The sequence below is a fragment of the Echinops telfairi genome, unplaced genomic scaffold (assembly GCF_000313985.2).
Source record: "Echinops telfairi isolate 266 unplaced genomic scaffold, ASM31398v2 ScPeMD7_7420;HRSCAF=8458, whole genome shotgun sequence".
NCBI classification, from domain to species: Eukaryota; Metazoa; Chordata; class Mammalia; order Afrosoricida; family Tenrecidae; genus Echinops; species Echinops telfairi.
Window position 1 is genome coordinate 39,998,067 of NW_022111320.1, and position 17,917 is coordinate 40,015,983.

General features: G+C 39.3%; 1 protein-coding gene across 1 annotated transcript in view; it reads right to left on the reverse strand.

The window, feature by feature from the left end:
• The window catches only part of KCNH8 (potassium voltage-gated channel subfamily H member 8), a 420,233-nt gene that overhangs the window by 54,356 nt on the left and 347,960 nt on the right, over positions 1–17,917 (reverse strand). The window contains exon 11 of the mRNA XM_004704022.2: positions 16,287–16,501. Within this exon, the coding sequence (XP_004704079.1) occupies positions 16,287–16,501 (215 nt within the window). The remainder of the gene's footprint in view (positions 1–16,286; positions 16,502–17,917) is intronic.

Below are 17,917 nucleotides of genomic sequence, written 5' to 3' on the forward strand. Positions count from 1 at the left end.
ATGATACCAAACCCACAACCAAACCCATTGCCAATGAGTCAATACTGACTCATAACGACCCTGTAGGGCAGGGTAGACCTGCCCTTGTGAATTTCTAAGTGTGCAACTCTTTACAGGAGTAGAAAGCCCAGCCTCTCTCCTGAGAGGTGGCTGGTAGCATCGAACTGCTGACTTTGTGGATTTCAGCCCAACAAGTAACCACTATACCACCAGGGCTCCTAACATCATGGTAAGCAGCGGAAAAATCAAAGTTGTCAAAGATTTAATCTTATAGCATCAGTTGAATTGGTGGTGGAGAAGTCAAATTACATATGGGATTGGATAATTCTGGCGCCAAAGACTCCTTTTTAATGTAACAATTTAAGATGTGCTGGCCCAAGCCAGGGTATTCTCATCCACCTGACAGGCATGTGAAAGCTGGGGAATGTATAAGAAAGCTAGAAGAAGCATTAATGCATTTCCATTTTGATGTTGGTAAAAAATGCTGAATATTCCACAGACTTTTAGAAGAATGAACAACTTTGTCTTGGAATAAGTACAATCAGAATATTCTTTAGAAGTGAGGTTAGCGAGATTTCCAGCTCACATACTTTGGACAAGCTATCAAGAAGGGCGAGGCCCTACAAAAGAATTTCAAAGTTGGTAAAATAGTGGGACAACCAAAAAGAGGAAGATCTTACTCTAGATTGACGGGACAACTGGCAGAATGGATCCAAGAAGTAACAGTTGTTAGGCTAACACAAGACCCAGCAGAGGACAGTGTTTTGTTCTGCTTTTCTTGAGGACTAAGCATTGGCACCAAATTGATGGCACCAAACACAACAACAAGCCAGGTTGAGTGTTCGTCACTTGTAATCAAAATAATTCTAATGAAGAGGTTTTATGAGAGGGCATATAGGGCTCCTTCTAGTTTAAGCATCCTCCTCTTCTCTGGATATCAAACCATTGACGTATGTAAGAGAACTGATTGAATTCCAGGAAACATTTATCAAGCACATGCGTTATAGCAGTAATAGTAGTACTCGGAGAAGGATAACAAAGATGAATAGAGACAGTGCTCCTTATTGGGGAACTTCATATTTTTACAGCAAAATTCTCCCCTGTGACTTGGTTGTATACTTGATTCCTATTTTCTCCCCCAAATTTTACATTTACATATAATGCACATAAAGACAATGGTGCACACCCAAAGCACACAGCATGATGAATTTTCATAAATGGCTATGGCTCATTTCTTATTTTTTTACTAATATATTTGGTATATAAAGCTTACTTTATCACATTTGCAGCAGGACTACAGAAGCAGGAAAAGGGACTATGATTAGGACTAGTACAGTACTGAATATTAGAAGTTTAGGAAATGTGTTCAGCGCCCACTGATCACCTTCGCTGTCGGATGACTCAGGGCCACGTGAGCCCTTTACACCAATTTTCACCCAGAACATATTCGCAAGTTTCTGATGAGGAGACCGCCCCTCCATAGGCTGATGAGGAAACTCAGAGCAATCCACACTGTGATTTAAACACACTCTGCCTGAAAGTAAAGCTGTTTACATTTCTGGTCAATTTTCAGAAAAAAAAAAATCAATGGAGGCTGAACTCATGTAGACTCAAATATGGATTTAGGGATCCCATCATAGGCCATGGGCTTCCATAAGCTTAGTGCTCAGCACTTAAGCTCTAATATAGCCCTTTATCTTATACTGAATCTTATTAAACATCCTTTGATCACACTTAGGGTAGTGAGCTTTCTTCTGCAAGGACTAATTGTTTGCATTTTAGTTGACTCCTTGTTTTAGGACAAGCCTTTAAGATCCGATACTACCCTTCCTGATAATCAAGGACTATCTGATTCCTTCATGGTAATTTACTCTCAAATCTGTGTCACAAAGCAAGTATTGCAAGAGGCCATATCATTTTAGGAATTACTTCTTCTTTAATTAGACCTTATCCTTTAAAATGAGAGCTCAAAACCATTTATAGAATATACCTTGTTTGTATATATGGTTCACTTCATAAACAACATTTTGGCTTCTTAAGAAATTACACTAAAAAAAGAAATTACACTATATACAACCTCTATAATTAACTAGTCTTAGTTATAACATGGATTTATATAACTCCTCTTTAAGGACATCATCAGAATAATACAAGTTAATATTTGTAAAGTACTTAAGAGTAACTATTATGCAATCAACAGCTTCAGCATCATTTTTAATAGAACCTTTACCATGAGAGTGAGGCTGTGTTACTCCATGCAATAAAAGGACCCTAGAAAAAGTACACACTGTACCTCTAAAACTTAGTCATCAGAAATGCAGTGGGACCTTGGGTGCCCCAGAGTAATACGGGAAAGGGAAAGAATTCCTGGTGGGTGTAGCTGTAGGTAGCTTTTCATTATCTAGGAATACACATAAATTGGACCCTGTGGTTTGAATGCATATGCAAATTTAACACTTTATTTCAGGTGAACATCTGTTGTTCCCTACAGGAGGGAAGCAGTCAGGGAAATCGGGAAAGATTTTGTTTATGGGGTGGCAGGTGCCCTTTTTATTCTCTGCAGTCTGCAACTCAACTCAACTCAACCGTCCCTCCACAAGGGGCTTGACTGCTCACTGTTCATCTTGCAAACTCAATCGGACACGTCCAGATACAGCTAAGATGTGCTCTGAAATGTATGTGTCATGCTATTTGATTGATAAAGAGTAAACAGGGAGAATCCAGAGACCATGAGCATATTAGTTATTTTTTTGGGGGGTGTTAGTTTATATGATTTGATTTTCATACATCTATAAGATTTGGTTCTAAGAAGATATTGCTGACATATGATTGTATAGAAACCTACAGTGTTTGAAGTACATGGAAGAGACCCATATATAGTCACTAATTTCATTTTATTTTAGAAAAACCACTCTGCCCACCAAACCCTTTTCTGGATCTTGTCTCATCTTGTCACTCCACAGTTACCATGGAAACCATCTTTTAACTGTCCTGTAGTCACCATCAATTCTTGGGCCCTCTGGCTCCAGCAAACATACAATAATTGATGAAACATGGGTGGGTACTTGCACTATGCCGAGCTACTTAGAATCCTTCCACAAGAATCTAGACTCAACTAAGAGGCTCCAGATTAGCTTTGAATAGAGAAGTGGCTGTGTGTGGTCATTTTTGACCATTTTGGCAGGGGCAGTCTAATGGCAAGTCTACAGAGGGAGAGAAGAAGGAAGAAGAAAGGGAGGGGAAAAAGCAAAAAATTAAGAGAGTTTTAACAGAATTTGAGAGTCGATCAGTTTTCCCAGGCATATTGGTTGGCCTATGTGCCATACTAGCTCCACAGTAAAATAAGACTTTTAAAAAAGAATTATTTTGTAATTTGTAGTCGAGTAACCTCCTTTTGTTTTATAACTTTGTCTACTAAACTTTCATCTGTCTGAAATAAGAGCGTAGGTGAGAGAAAGAGAACCTCAAGCTAGAGGGGAACAGACACTTAAGAGTTCCGTGGAATTCAGCCTTTATTGAGGTCTTCTTTGAGAGAGACACTATGGGGAGAGAACTAATAACAATGAAGGGAAATGAAGTACTGAGATCATGCAATTGCCTAGGTAAGTTCACCGAGGGTCCTTCTGATGTAGTCAAAGGCAGTACAATATGTCAATAAGTACAAGAAGCTAAATAGCGGTCTTTAGCTACCCCACACCATGAACACAGATGCTTTGGTAGGTTATGGGGACGCTAATAAAAATACAATTTTGATGTCCTGTGCTTGTCACAATCACTTCTACACCCACTGAAAGCCAGTAGTTTGATAAAATTTTGAAAAGATAAGAGATATGCTGGGTACAAGCATAATTTCCAAGTTATTATTTATAGACCTATCCTATCATATTTAATAACATCTTATGTACAATAAAATATATGGTAGGTAAATATATATATATTGAACATTTCAATGGTGCAAGGTATTTGAGGGAAGTATTTTTTGCTTCCTATGGGAAATAATTTTCAAATACACAGCTGACCAACAAAAATATTTGCTGAGCCTGGAATGACAGATAAAGTTGGCATGATAAAATAACATGCAAATACCTTGACATGTAATTTTCTATGAATAATTATCTCAAAAAAATCTCATATTTGAGTTCTCTTATTACACAAGATTGTGCTAGCAGATGTATCCCTACAGACATGGCATTCCTGAAGAGGTAGGTGTCTGGGGTGACCGACAAGATTTTTAAAATTATTAGAAAGTAAACAAGCGGCCATCTAGCCCAGAAGCAACAAAGCCCACATGGAAGCAGCACACCAACATGTGTGATCATGAAGGGCCAAAGGGACCAGGCTTTAAACACCAAAGGTGGGAAGGGGGAATCATATCCTCGTCAATGAGGGTGGCGCGTGATGGAGACCCAATGCCCATCTCTAGACAACTGGACATACCTTGCAGAGGGGTAGTGGGGAGATGAGTCACTTAGGGTACAGTGTAGCAATAATGAAACCCACATCCTTCCTCTAGTTCTTGAACGCTTCCTCCCCACAACTACCAGGACCCCAATTTTGCCTTGCAGACCTGGTTAGACCAGATGATGCATAGCGGTACAGATGGGAATTGGGAACGCAGGGAATCTAGGACAGAGGAACCTCTCAGGACCAGGGGTGACAGTGGCGATACCAGGAGGGAAAGGAGATGTAGTAAGGGAGAATGGATCACAGGGAGCCACATGTGGCCTCCTCTCTGGGGGAACGGGCAGCAGAGGGGTGGGTGGGGGGAGACGCCGGACAGTGTAATATAAGATACAATAATAATTTATAAATTATTAAGGGTGCATGGGGGAGAGGGGAGGAGGAAGGGAAGGGGACGGGGGAGGAAAATTAGCGGATTCCGGGAACCCAAGAGGCAAGCGAATTTTGGGAATGATGAGGGCAACAAATGCATAGGTGTGCTTTACACAATTGATCTATGTATTGTGATGAATTGTATGAGGCCCAATAAATTGATTAAAACATTTTTAGTATTCAGTAAATCATTTTTAAGAAAATTGCTTTTGGGGGAGGGAGGGCAAAAAAAGAGGAGCTGATACCAAGGGCTCAAACATAAAGAAAACATTTTGAAAACAATGATGGCAACATATGTACACATGTGCTTGATACACTGATGTATGGATTGTTAAAAGAGCTGTAAGAGCCCCCAATAAAATGATTTCTTTATGATAAAAAAAGAAAATTGCTTTCAAGCAGCTCCATCTTATTTCAGACTGACTTTAAACACAAGTCCCTCCTTCAGAAGTAGCTCACTTTTCAGTACATTCGTCAATTGAGTTAAATTGTAATGTAGGCAAGCATTGAGGCGAATAATGTTGGCAAACCAAAGACATCACTTGAAATATTTAGTCAAGCGTGTTTTATCTTAGTGAGTAAGCATGAGGTTTAACCTCCTGGCTATAGTACAGGTTTTGAGGACTTAGGGGAGCCTGAACCAAACCTCGGTATTTCCATTGCTTCCTATGCATGTGCAAGTGGGACATTGAATAATGAAGACCAAAGAAGAATCGATGTATTTGATTTATGGAGCTGGTGAAGAGAGCTGGAAATCCCAGGAGCTGCCCAAAGAACAAACAAACAAACAAAACCTGTCCTGAAAGATGGATAGCCAGAAGGCTTCTTAGAGATAAGTATGGTGAGATTCCATCTCATGTACTGTGGACGTGTTACTAAGAGAGACCAGGCACTGGAGAAGGATATCATGGTGGATAAAGTCAAGGAGCCGTGAAAAGGAGGAAGGCGCTCAACAAGGGGCTCAGACATAAGAACAGTTGTGAAGCTGGTGCAGGACTGGTCATCACTTTGTTCTGTTGTACACAGGCTCATCATGGGTCCAAACGGACTCGATGGCGCCCAATAAGAACAATCATTACTAAGAAATGGGCCAGGATCGAATGGTCCAAGTGGACACAACTCAATAGTGTAAAGGGATTCCATGTTTTGCCATTGTGATTTGCATTTGAGATGCTTTTAGAAAACATAAAACAGGAGATAAAAATTTACATTTGCATATGGATTATATGAGTCCAAACCCAGACAGAGATATGCATCCATAATGCTAATGTTAATAATACTGACCAGCGAATATTAGAAATTCTTGACCAGATTCCATCATCTCTGAGGGTGCTTCAAACAACTCAAGAAAAATTCCATTATCTTTTCATTCCCTTTTCTCAGGAATACTTTGAAACTCCCTGCAGATTACAAACTTTATACCTCACTGTTTACCATGAAGGGACACAGTGCTATATATTACATTTGATATTTTATAACCATGGATAAGTTGTTTTAGTAGGTCTTCGCATTTCCCACATGAAGATTCCATATGTTACACAAGAGACTTATAGTTTCATGTGTCTGGTAATAAAAGTGTAGTGAGGTGAATAACAGTTGAGGATGATTGACTAGTAGGTGGTTATTAGCCTGTAAGAGCTCATCTCCATCTGCAGAAATGGGAAAGTCAGCTTAGATGTGAAGGCAGATCTCTTTCATCTTAATATTACTTACTATAAAACCACAAGGAGAAATTATATTCCCCGTATCTCAAACCATATCTATTATTCAACTTAAGTGGCTGCTATGGCTATAGAAAACCACTCTCTTGTCCTGAACTTAGAGGGCGTGAAAAACAGCTGTTCTTCAATTTAGTTGTTCTTTCAAATTCTACTATTGATACTTTCTTTGGCTTTGTTACTTCTAAGGGATATTACTCTAAATTACCTTAGCTTTTCATTTTAGAATCCATTTATCTTACCAATAGAGGTTACTCTGTTCATTTTCTCAAAATTTCACATAGTTTCTATGGTCCCAAAGTTAAACTTTTGGCATTTATTCATCCACTCCCTGAAGACATATTAAATGTTAACTATGAGCTAAGGCTTGAACAAGGCAAAGCCCTAACAAAGCAGACATCTTGTTAGGGAAAACTGAACATGAATAAGGAAAAATGTATATTATAGTATTTCAGTATTTCAGTGAATGATATCACAAAAATAGTATATTTTAGTATATTCAGCATTTCAGTGAATGCTAACACAAAGATAAATAGACATGTGGGAGAAGATTAGTGGGGAGGGAAAACTCCAGCCAGGTGGTCAGAGAATCCCATAAAAACAGCACTGTAGACAGAGAGAAGAACAATTACAAAAGCCCCGAGGCCGAATACAGAAAGCAGGCCACTTGGTTGATGGGGATACCGGAGGCAAGATGGCATTACATAGCCTTACTCTGGTACCTCATTGGTTTCATTACTGTAGCTTTATAATATATTTAGATCTGAAAGTTCAAGTCCTCTAATTTTGTTCTTCTTCAAAATTGTCTTAGTTAGTCTTTTCTATTGGTATTTCAATTTATACACAGCTGGTAAAAGTAAGAATTGCTTTCTTTGCATGTATTTTAGTTTACATGGAAAATATGGATCCACGTAGATTTACTAAATATCTGCTCACAACAGCATAGAATTCCACATACTTGCCATAGTTTACTGAACTCACGGTCCCAGTCATGAGCATCCAAGTTGTTTGTAACTCCTGTCCACTAACAAATAGAGCTACCACGAATATCCTCATGCAACTACCTGTAGGGGCATGTGTGAAAATATTTTGACACATTTCCAAGAGCAGAGTTGATATCCATAAGTAGACTAAGTGGTACTAGACTGCTCTGCGAAACATGTGCATTATTGTTCTGGCAGACCCGTGCTAGATATTGTCAGTCAAAATTGTTGTAAGTCATGCCTGACCACCAACTCCTATTGTTTGTGCAAACAGCACAAAGTCACATAAAAATGTGTTCTGTAAAACTGAATGATCTAGGAATTGCAATATATAGTTAGCCTGTACTTGTTCAATCTCCCTCTCTCATTAGTGTTTTAATAATACCACGGGCTAATCAATGACACTATAAACCAAAGGTCCTTATGCTCCAGGGAGATGATCGGTAATATTCTCTACCACAAGTTGTCAAGGATGTCTCTAAGGTGAACTATAGACAGATAAAAAACATAGATACTAGAATGGATTTGGGGCTCGCACTTAATCCTATTTCCAATCTAAGAACAAGTAGTTCTAACATGGTCCTGCTCGGTACTCGCCCTCATGGAGGAAACATAGAAGATATGGGTGCTATAACAAAGTGTGGTGAAGAAATTAGATGGTGCCCAACTATCAGATAGAATTGAGGTCTTAAAGACTTGTTTCCAAACAATCAGCCATATAAGTGAGACATCAACTAAGTCCATATGGAAGAAGCATGCCAACATACGTGTTACAAGGATTGTGAATTATATAATCCAAATCCAAAGAAGGCAATAGTATCAGAGCTTAAATGGTGAGATTATGGTATGGGGAAGGCTATAGCTTGCAGTGGAAGCCCAAAATCTACACAAGGAATAAGCTTCCGGTGTTTTCCCTCTAAATATAACTGAGCAATGGGAACAACCTGGTTACCAGGCAGCGAGTATTGGAGAGATGACTATAGTAGACTAAAATGATACATCTGACTTGAATGGTTAAAACGTGTTCTTTGATCTCCCTTTGATACACTTTGTGCTTGATCTGGTTTTAATATTGTCTGTTTTTTTTCATATTGGGGTTTGTCTTCCCTGTTACGTGTTTTTCTATGTTTTTTGAATATGAAACTCAAGATAGGTGAAATTACAGAGACAGCAACTAGAATAAGGGTTCATGTGTGTGGGGTACCACAGGAGAGCTGGGGGGCTAAGGTGGAGCTGATATTAAGGTGTTCAAGAAGGAGGAAGAAATGTTTTGAAATTTATTTGGGTAGCAATTGTACAATTGCTTGATATGTACACAGCTTGATATGATTAAACTATGGAATGATATGATGTCTGGATTAGCTCCTAACAAAATTGCTTGGAAAAAGCTTTAAATTAAATTTAGAAAAATATGTACATTAAACTCTATTCCCTACCAATAGTTACATAAGGATTGTCATATATATATGAAAGGATCAATTTTTATTCTTTCATTAATTTTTCATGTTGCATAATTTTCATTTTCCTTTTTAACGATTACATGTTTTTGATGGATCTAGGGTATGTGAGAAATTTATAAATGAAAAATATTGTTAAAACTTTATGATTTACTTCTTCCACATGACACTCTAAATATGCAAGCAACATATGAGGAGACTTCAAAAAGTTCATGAATATATGGAGTTAAAATATAAGGGGATTCTTCCACAAACTTAGTGAAATCCCCCTGGTATAATTTCCTTTGCCCCCTAAAACAAAATAGGGTAAGTTTTAAAGGTTAGTAATTTAATGTAAGAACACATCAACAAGCATGGCGAATACAGCAAGTCAAATCTGTATCACATTTTCATCCCACCACCTTTTAACATTGACACAAGCTTCCTTATGAATAAGTTCACTGTAGTCTAAAATAAAATTACTACCCAATGCTGATCTTGACTAGCAAACAGACTACTTTTGTTACCTCCAGACAATGACTTCTATTAGAAATGTCATACATACAGGAAGCTCTCACAACAGCAATAGTCACGATTTTGAATAGTGTACCCCACGAAGCTAATATTTTAACTTAGAAAAAATAACCTCAGGAAATTACCAAGATCATGTGAATCTGTGTCTCATTATAACCCAACATGCAGCAGGCCCCTCATGAGTGCTGATGTTAGGCTGGGCCTCTAGGAGTCTCCTGACTGGTCTGATGGCTGAAGTAGGGCCGTTGAACACTCTGAACTACCCACGTTCTCTACTGTATGTTTCTCTTTAATAAAAAAATTCAAACTTAAAAAATTGGCTAAAAGACTGCTGTATGACTTTTCAAGTTCATAGTAAAGCACACCGGAACCTGTACAGGGATCATCTAAGGTTAGAGGGCTCAACCATCATTGTCTCCCATGACTAAGGGATTTCAAAGTCTCAATATGAGTTTCCAGAAGGAACAGAAATTTGTTCAAACTAGACTTTGTTGGTTTTATTATTATTATTTATCACCACCCACACCTGACATTACATCAGTAAAATGGAGATGATACAAAATGTTGCAGAAAATCATAATCTCAAAGGGTTAGGGACATTACTCTGGAGGCATTATCTAACCGACTTTGAAATCTCACCCCAGCATTCCTTGTACTGCTTGATCTAGGTTTTTGAATCTTCCTTTGAAGCAGCATTGTCATCCTCAATGGATTCAACAGAAATCTTTGACTCATATGAACTATCAGTTTGTTAAAAATGATGTGTCTAACGTTGGTATTTTAACTTGACACCCACTTCAAGGCCTCAAATATGATTGAGAGAAGGAAACAACCAGAGGGTCAGGAGGAGAGACTAACCCCAGTCAAATGTCGAATGTCTAAAAGCTCTGGGCACACAAGGGGAGCCTTCAACCTTACATACAGCCAAGTGAAAAGAATTTGGTAAAGATAAACGCATCACTCAGCTATGTGTGTGTGTGTGTGTGTGTGTGTGTGTGTGTGTAAGAATTTGAGTTTGGTTTCAGCAAGTTAACCAGCTTTCTTGATTGTCTTATACTTTTATTAAGCCACTTCCCAAGGTTTGTTATCTAAGTGTTTATAAAGTGTTATCTAAGGGTTTAAATCTGAAATATTCTATTATTTGAGTGCATTTTTATGTGCTTGCTACCTTTTTGTATTTCTTTATGAATTTCCTGTTCATATCTTTGCCTATATTTTAATTTATGATGTTATTTTTATTTGCTGTCCAATTCTGTTTGGTTTTAGTTATTAAAAATATACCCTCCCATTCTATCTCTATTAACTTTATGTATACCACTACTGTGGCATTATATTCAATTGTGGATGGTTTTATACATGTTAACTTAATGTATACAACTACTCTTCAACCTTTAGATTTATTATTATATATCTATTTGTCTTCATTAAGGATTAGGACATTTTAGTAGTCAATTTTGTTAACTATAGTATTTAAGGTTGGTGGTTGGTATGCAAAGAAAATGTGTTGAAGGAGGGTGAGTTTTGAAGTATTATGAATGAATGCTATGACTTTGAGTTGTGATGAGTCTACACTGTCAACCATCCCAAACCGATTGCTGTTGAGTCCGTTGGACTTAGAGACCGTATAAGACACAGAACTGCCTCTGTTAGGTTTCCGAAGCTGAACATCTTTTGGAAACAAATGGGCTCATCTTACTCCTGTGGGAGGGGACTGGTGAGATTGAACCACTGATCACTCAGCTGCTGGTGCTTTGCCCACTGCAAGACCACAGCTCCTGTAAACCACCCAAGTACCATCATCTGTGCCAAAAGTGAAGAAAACTTGCTGGAATCATGCACCTCGTAGGACTCCTTTGCTCTGCTTTAGGGATCCTTTCTGAACCTTGGGAGTAATCTCTCAGACTATTGGAGATGGCAGTTTGGTGGCCACCAACCAGACGTCACTGGACCTCAGGAAAATAGGGAATTGTGCTTTGTCCATTAAAGATGAAGGGAGACTTTTTTTTTATGCCAAGTAAGTTATATGACAACAATGACAAATTGAGGAAGAAATGAGGGTGATAAACACCTTTAGAATTTTAATGTGGTTCATCACTTAAAACCCTCCATGAAGGTCAAATTGGAGGGTGAATCATCTTGGTCTGATCCACAGGGGTCATCTACTGTTTCACAACAATCACAACAACAAATCAGCACCTACCATGTGTAAAGTGGGTGTGTGTTTATATATATATATATATATATATATATATATATATATATATATATCCATATCAATTTCTGGTTTTCAAAATATTAGCATTAATGTTTTAAAAAGAGTATTTCAGATACTCCTTAATACTATCTTATTGCAAATTCAACAGTGTGATATTGAGGCAAAAGGAACTTTTCAACAAATATAGCCACAGATGTGTTTGTGCTAAAGTCAATTTTAAAGAATTTAACAAGAGAAGCAAGTGAAGCAAATTTCTCATAATATGCCTAGATGAAAATAACTAAATTGATCTATTTAATTATTTGGGCCAGCCAGGAGATATAAATAAGGACAAAATATGGAGAACACACTGAGTATATAAAATACATAATTAATATGAGGTCAAAACAGGGCTCGCTAGCCTTTTCACAGTTCCACATATTTTAAACCTTTTCATTAATTTTTGAATGAGAATTAGGTGAGCTGCTGTCTAAAGTTACGTGTTTTGTTGCAGTTTTACGGTCAAAGTCATATTGCAACATGCATTTCCCTTTAAAATCTTGATTACTTCTCAAAATACCTTTTTGGGTTTAATCGTACTTTAAAATCGGTTTACTAGCCCCTTTACTACTTGGGTGTTCTGGTAATTTTTTCACCCAATAGTTATAAGCACTTTAGAGTGACATTCAGGAGGTGAAACTATAAACACACAAGGAAACTGAAGGCAGAGTTACCCTAATATATATCGGGAATTATGGGACATTTGAGGACGAAGAATAAGCATAGGATAGGAGAAGGGAAAGGTGGGACAATGGCAAAAAATATGTCAGAGTTATGACAAGATTTATACACATAAGATGTATAAATAAAAAAAGATGTATAAATATCCTAATGGATGTAACATTCCCATTATTCAAATATCCTTTCTTCCACAGTTATACATTAAACTTTATCCCCTAAATTATGCCTGTGAATCTCACTTTGCTTGAAAATGCTGTAATCTGTGTTATGTTAATAATATCACTCAAGTACGGTGGGTTCTAATAACTTTGGAGCTGTAATAAGAGTAGACATGCATCTGCATAGGGCATGGTAGATGCCATGCAATGATCCCTTCTAAGTCAAAGAACCAAGAAACACCTAGGTGCACCTACAAGAAGGGGAAACACACAGAAGAGACCCTGCTTTAGACCGCCAGCATCCAATTTCTGCACACAACTTGGTGTTTCTGTTATAGCAGAACGAGGGAACAGATGCTCCTCGCTGGATTTCTAACCTTCACAAAAGTTTCAAGGCTCCAAAAACGAAAACAACAAAAACACCGCAATGGAGTATTTTTGTTTGTTTGTCTGCATGTGGAAACCGAAGACCAAGGCCAGGCTTCACGTCTGTTCTTCGGACAGAGTGGAGTTGCAGAAGGGAGAAGAGAAATGCGCCACTATAGACACTCTCCAGACACTCACCCTACACGACAGTCTGCATGAGATTTTCTACGTGACTGGAGATCAGTGGCTAGCTCAGAGTTGGGCAGTTCGAACCCACTCAGTGGCTCTACAGAAAACAGGTCAGGTGAATTCCATCAGTAAATACTACAGCCAAGAGAATACTGTGGGGCATTTCTGTTCTGTCCTGCACGAAGCTGCCACGAGTCAGTGTGCACTTCACTGGCAGCAGACAGAAGGCTGTGGCCTCGGGCAAGAGTGGACCCCAGAGACAGTCTGTAAGAGGTCCTGTATCCCTTATTGAAGATTCATACGAAAACACCAGTTTTGAGAGGTAGAAGAGGAGGAGAGAAAACAATACTATTGTACGCATAGGGAGCCCTGGTGACAGAGTGGTTATGCATTGGGTGGTGAGCCGCAAGGTCTGTACTTCCAAACCGCCAGTCGCTCTAAAGTTTACTGGGCTTTCTACGCGTGCAAACCAGCATAGCCTTGGAAACCCACAGGGGCACGTCTACCCGGTCCTCTAGGGTTGACAGGAATCGGTACTGACTGGATAGTGGTGAGCTTTAAAAAAATGTTGATTGTACACATAGTCTTGCTGCCATAGTAATAACAAACAACATCTATGAGTATATTGCATAGGTGGACATGCTGGCTGAATAGGTGTGGCAAGGTAAATGGGGGCATATCAATGAGTTTATGTTCGGCAGAGGGTATGTCTACATATATATGTATATATAATAAGTATACCCAAGAATACACACACACACATGGAAAATACCAGACTTACTATGGTCCTTACACACTCCTCAAGCCTAGAACTGAACCCAGCCCCTGGGATCAACTTACAACCAAACATTAGACAGGTCTATGGAGTAAGTAATAACGTCAGGGCCACATGTCCACCTCACTACTATCACACACAGGACCCAAAGCCAGTCTGGCCCCCAAACAAAGGGCCAACTCCAAACAGGCCTGCTATGAGTCAAATTTGATTCCATAGCATCAGGGTTGTCTATTTCATTTCTGTATTTTTTGTACAAGTTAGCGATACAGGCTACTCTCAGTAGCAGCTGGATCTTCTACCGGAATAAATGGACATTTCTGAGGACGGCACAGGACCAGGCTGTGTTTCGTTCTGTTGTAAAAAGGGTCGCTTGAGTCTGAACCAACTCGACGGCACTTAACAACGACAACAGCACGGAGACCTTTTAAAGGACTAAAGGAAATGCTCTCTAAAAATAAAGTGCTAGCATCGGCTAGAGAAAGAATGCATACTGGTATTTTCTTTGTTACTTGCCATTTTCAATGGAGAGGCACCTACATCCATAGATGGTAGTCTCATACTATGGAACGGGGCTTATGTATTGACTCTACCTGATGAACTCCGACAACATTGAATAAACATATAATCTGCATTTTCCTTTCTATATTGCTAATAATTAAGATGACTAACATTTCTGTACAATCAATGGTTTCTTATACTGCTGGGGGTGGGAGGGAAATGAACGCTGCAATATCTAGAACAAATATCCAGCAATCAGAGCAAGGCTTTGGTTTTTAGACAACACTAGGCATGCTCTGGCTTGCCTTCCAGCAATCACTCGTTAAATCATTTGTCCTTCTGACACATGTAATGAAGTCATGCTCCTGATCAGCCTAATTTCAAGATGCAGCACAACCCAGATTTTGATAGGAAAGCAGTTTGTGTAAACTGAAACATGCAGCAAATATATAATTTCATGAAATAGTCGTCACATTTTCACTGTGAGAAGTCTTGGCTAGATTCCTATTACACTAATTGAGTCACTTCAGGATATATGAAGCATTCTATTGGCAGAGCAGGTCGTGAGGTGAGCTGCTAAGTGAAGGTCAGCGGTTTGAGCCTCCTAGCCACTCTACAGGAGAAAGAGGAGGCGTTCTGCTTCCCTAAAGACTCACGGTGTCAGAAACCTTATCTTGTGTCCCTGTGAGTCAGAATTGACTTGGAGGCAGTAGGTTGTGGCAGACACAGTACACTAGGCAATTTTAGGCATTGGTTAACCACAATATAAAAGATTAATTGGAAGCAAATCCATGCCAAGCAAGCAGAATAATAAACCATTAAAAACAGAAAACTCTGGAAACCCTTAAAATCTGGAGCAATCAATACAGCTCTAGCTAAATGTTCAATGTCACTAAAACTAAGCCTACATATAATTAAATAAAACTAAATAAAGAAACTGGATTGAAACAAACAATCATATCAATGTGAATGAGGTAGGGGGGTGGAGGGTGGTGGTGTGAAGACCCCAAACCCATCTGTAGACAATTGGACACCCCCTCACAAAAGGGTCACAAAGAAGGGACGAGGCAGCTAGGGTACAATACAGCACCAATGAAGCACATAACACACTCCTCCAGTTCTTTAATGCTTCCTGCCCACCACTATCATGAACCCAGTTATGCCTTACAAATCCGGCTAGACTAGAGCATGTACGCTGGTAGAGACAAGAGTTCTCGAGACACAGAATGCAAGACAGATAACCCCCTCAGGAACAATAAGGGGAGTAGCGACACTATGGGGTAGGGGGAAAGTGGGGGAAGAAGGGGGAGAAAGGGGGAACCCATCAACGTATAACCCTCCCCACCCCTGACAGGGGGAAGAACAACACAGAATGTGGGTTAAGGGAGAGAGTGGGTGGTGTAAGATATGAAAATAATAATAATTTATAATTTATCAAGGGTTCACAAGAGTGGAAGGTGGGAGAGGGAGGGAAAACAGAGGAGTTGATACCAAGGGCTCAAGTATAAAGCAAATGTTTTGAAAATGATGATGGCAACATATGTACAAATGTGCTTGATACATTTGATGTATGGATCGTTATAAGAGCTGTAAGAGCCTCCAATAAAATGATTTCTAAGAAAGAAAGAAACTGGGTTAAGGGAAGCCATCCAAATACATTTTTTTCATAGAATGTTGGTAATAAATCCTGAGTTTGGCTTCTAGCTAATTATTTAATTGCTCACTGGCAGCTGAGTAACCATATCTAATATGTTCAAAGACTTCTTAAAGTGAGGTCAGGGCACCTGCCTTTTCCATTATAAATGATCTCCAGGCCCCGTGTGATCAGGTCTCAGCACTAATTAGAAGTGAGACTTACATCACTTTCATGACCTTCTCGCAGGTTGTACGTGAGGTCATGCTGAATGTCCTCCACGAATTTGTGAGCATATTCTGGGTAAAGGTCTAGCACTTCAAAGAGTCCTTTGAGGATGATGCACTGGAGATCACAGTAGGTTAAAGCCTTCACATCTGCATTGGTCTTGATCACTTGGTCTTTAATTGACAGGTTTGCTCCAATTAAATCTCCTTTTCCTAGAAAGAGTAAAAGAGACACAGAGAGAGAGAGAGGTAGAGAGAGAGAGAGAAAGGCTACTTTAAAGAAAAGCAAATTTCAGATGTATCATTTCATTTGACTTAGCGGGTTCATGACTGAGATGACATTGTCTAGGGCGGGGTTTCCCCCATTCAGCAGAACTGAGATTGTAAGCCTTACAGGTGCATGTTGTCTGGCACCGCCCTATGGCTGGTGGCAGAGGGGGTTACCTGCGAGTTGGGCTGGTAATGGAAAAGTCAATGATTTGAACCCACCAGTCAGTCTGAGGGGGAGAGATGAAGCCTGCTGCTCCCATAAAGATGTTTAGCTTCTGAGCCCAGTGGGACAGTTCTACGCTGTCCCATAGAATCAACTAGAGGGAAATGTGTGTGTGTGTGTGTGTGTGTGGTGTGTTTGGTCACTACTCATTGTATGCCATTCACATTTCTTGCCCCAAATTTTGAAACTTAAATATGTCTCTAAATATTGCCAACTATCCCTTAGGAGACAAAATTGCCCAGAATTGAGAACCGCTGGTCTGGGGGAGAAAGACTAGCACTTAGAGTTAGGGAATGCAGGCCACTGCTGGCCTCCACATTGTCACGGGATGCAACGCACTTGAGCATTCTGTGACAACTGTCAGCATTTAAGGAGAAAAGAAAAATGGCTCAGAGTTTTCTAAGTATAAAAGTGACTCTTTCTGAGGTCAGAACATGTAGATGTGTATTAATGGTTATAATTCTAGCTCTTTGCATAGAATACAAGCCTGATGTTCCTATCTCTGAACTTGTTCATAAGACGAGGGTCATAAGGGATTCCACTCTCCAGGGTTCAGAAGAAAAGGTAACAACAGTATATTATGGACAATGAAATTTATCTCATAAAATATAAAACACAGCTCAGAGCTCTAATGCCCAATGGCATAGTGAAAGCTTCATTTTTCTCTGTGCACACAGCGTGACTAGAAATGATCAGCTCCTCAGTGGTGCCTCCTCAGGGAGATCAATTCCACTTTCTCCAAGTTTATGTGTCCTACCTGACGTCCAGCTAAATCAAGGGGTAATTTTTCTTCTTCTTTTTTTGTCTACTATACTTCTGCCTACCATGTTTGGGCTGGACTTCAATTGCCAAGGAACTAATTTGTTTCCTGGAGTTCACTAATTAAAAATACTGGAAAATGTACTCAAAATCTTTATCTTTATATGAATCACAATCAAAGTAGTAGGAAGGTGAACCTAGTTATAAATAAGTGCCACCCAAAAGCTGACTTTGGCTTCACTTACTTTAGACACAGACACATCAATTCCCCCAATGCTCATGGAGAAACATTAACGCGAAATCCTTCGGTACTCAGAGAAACCTGGATTGAAGGGTAGAGTCATGTCACCAGGACCACCAAGGGCACTGATGTGGCT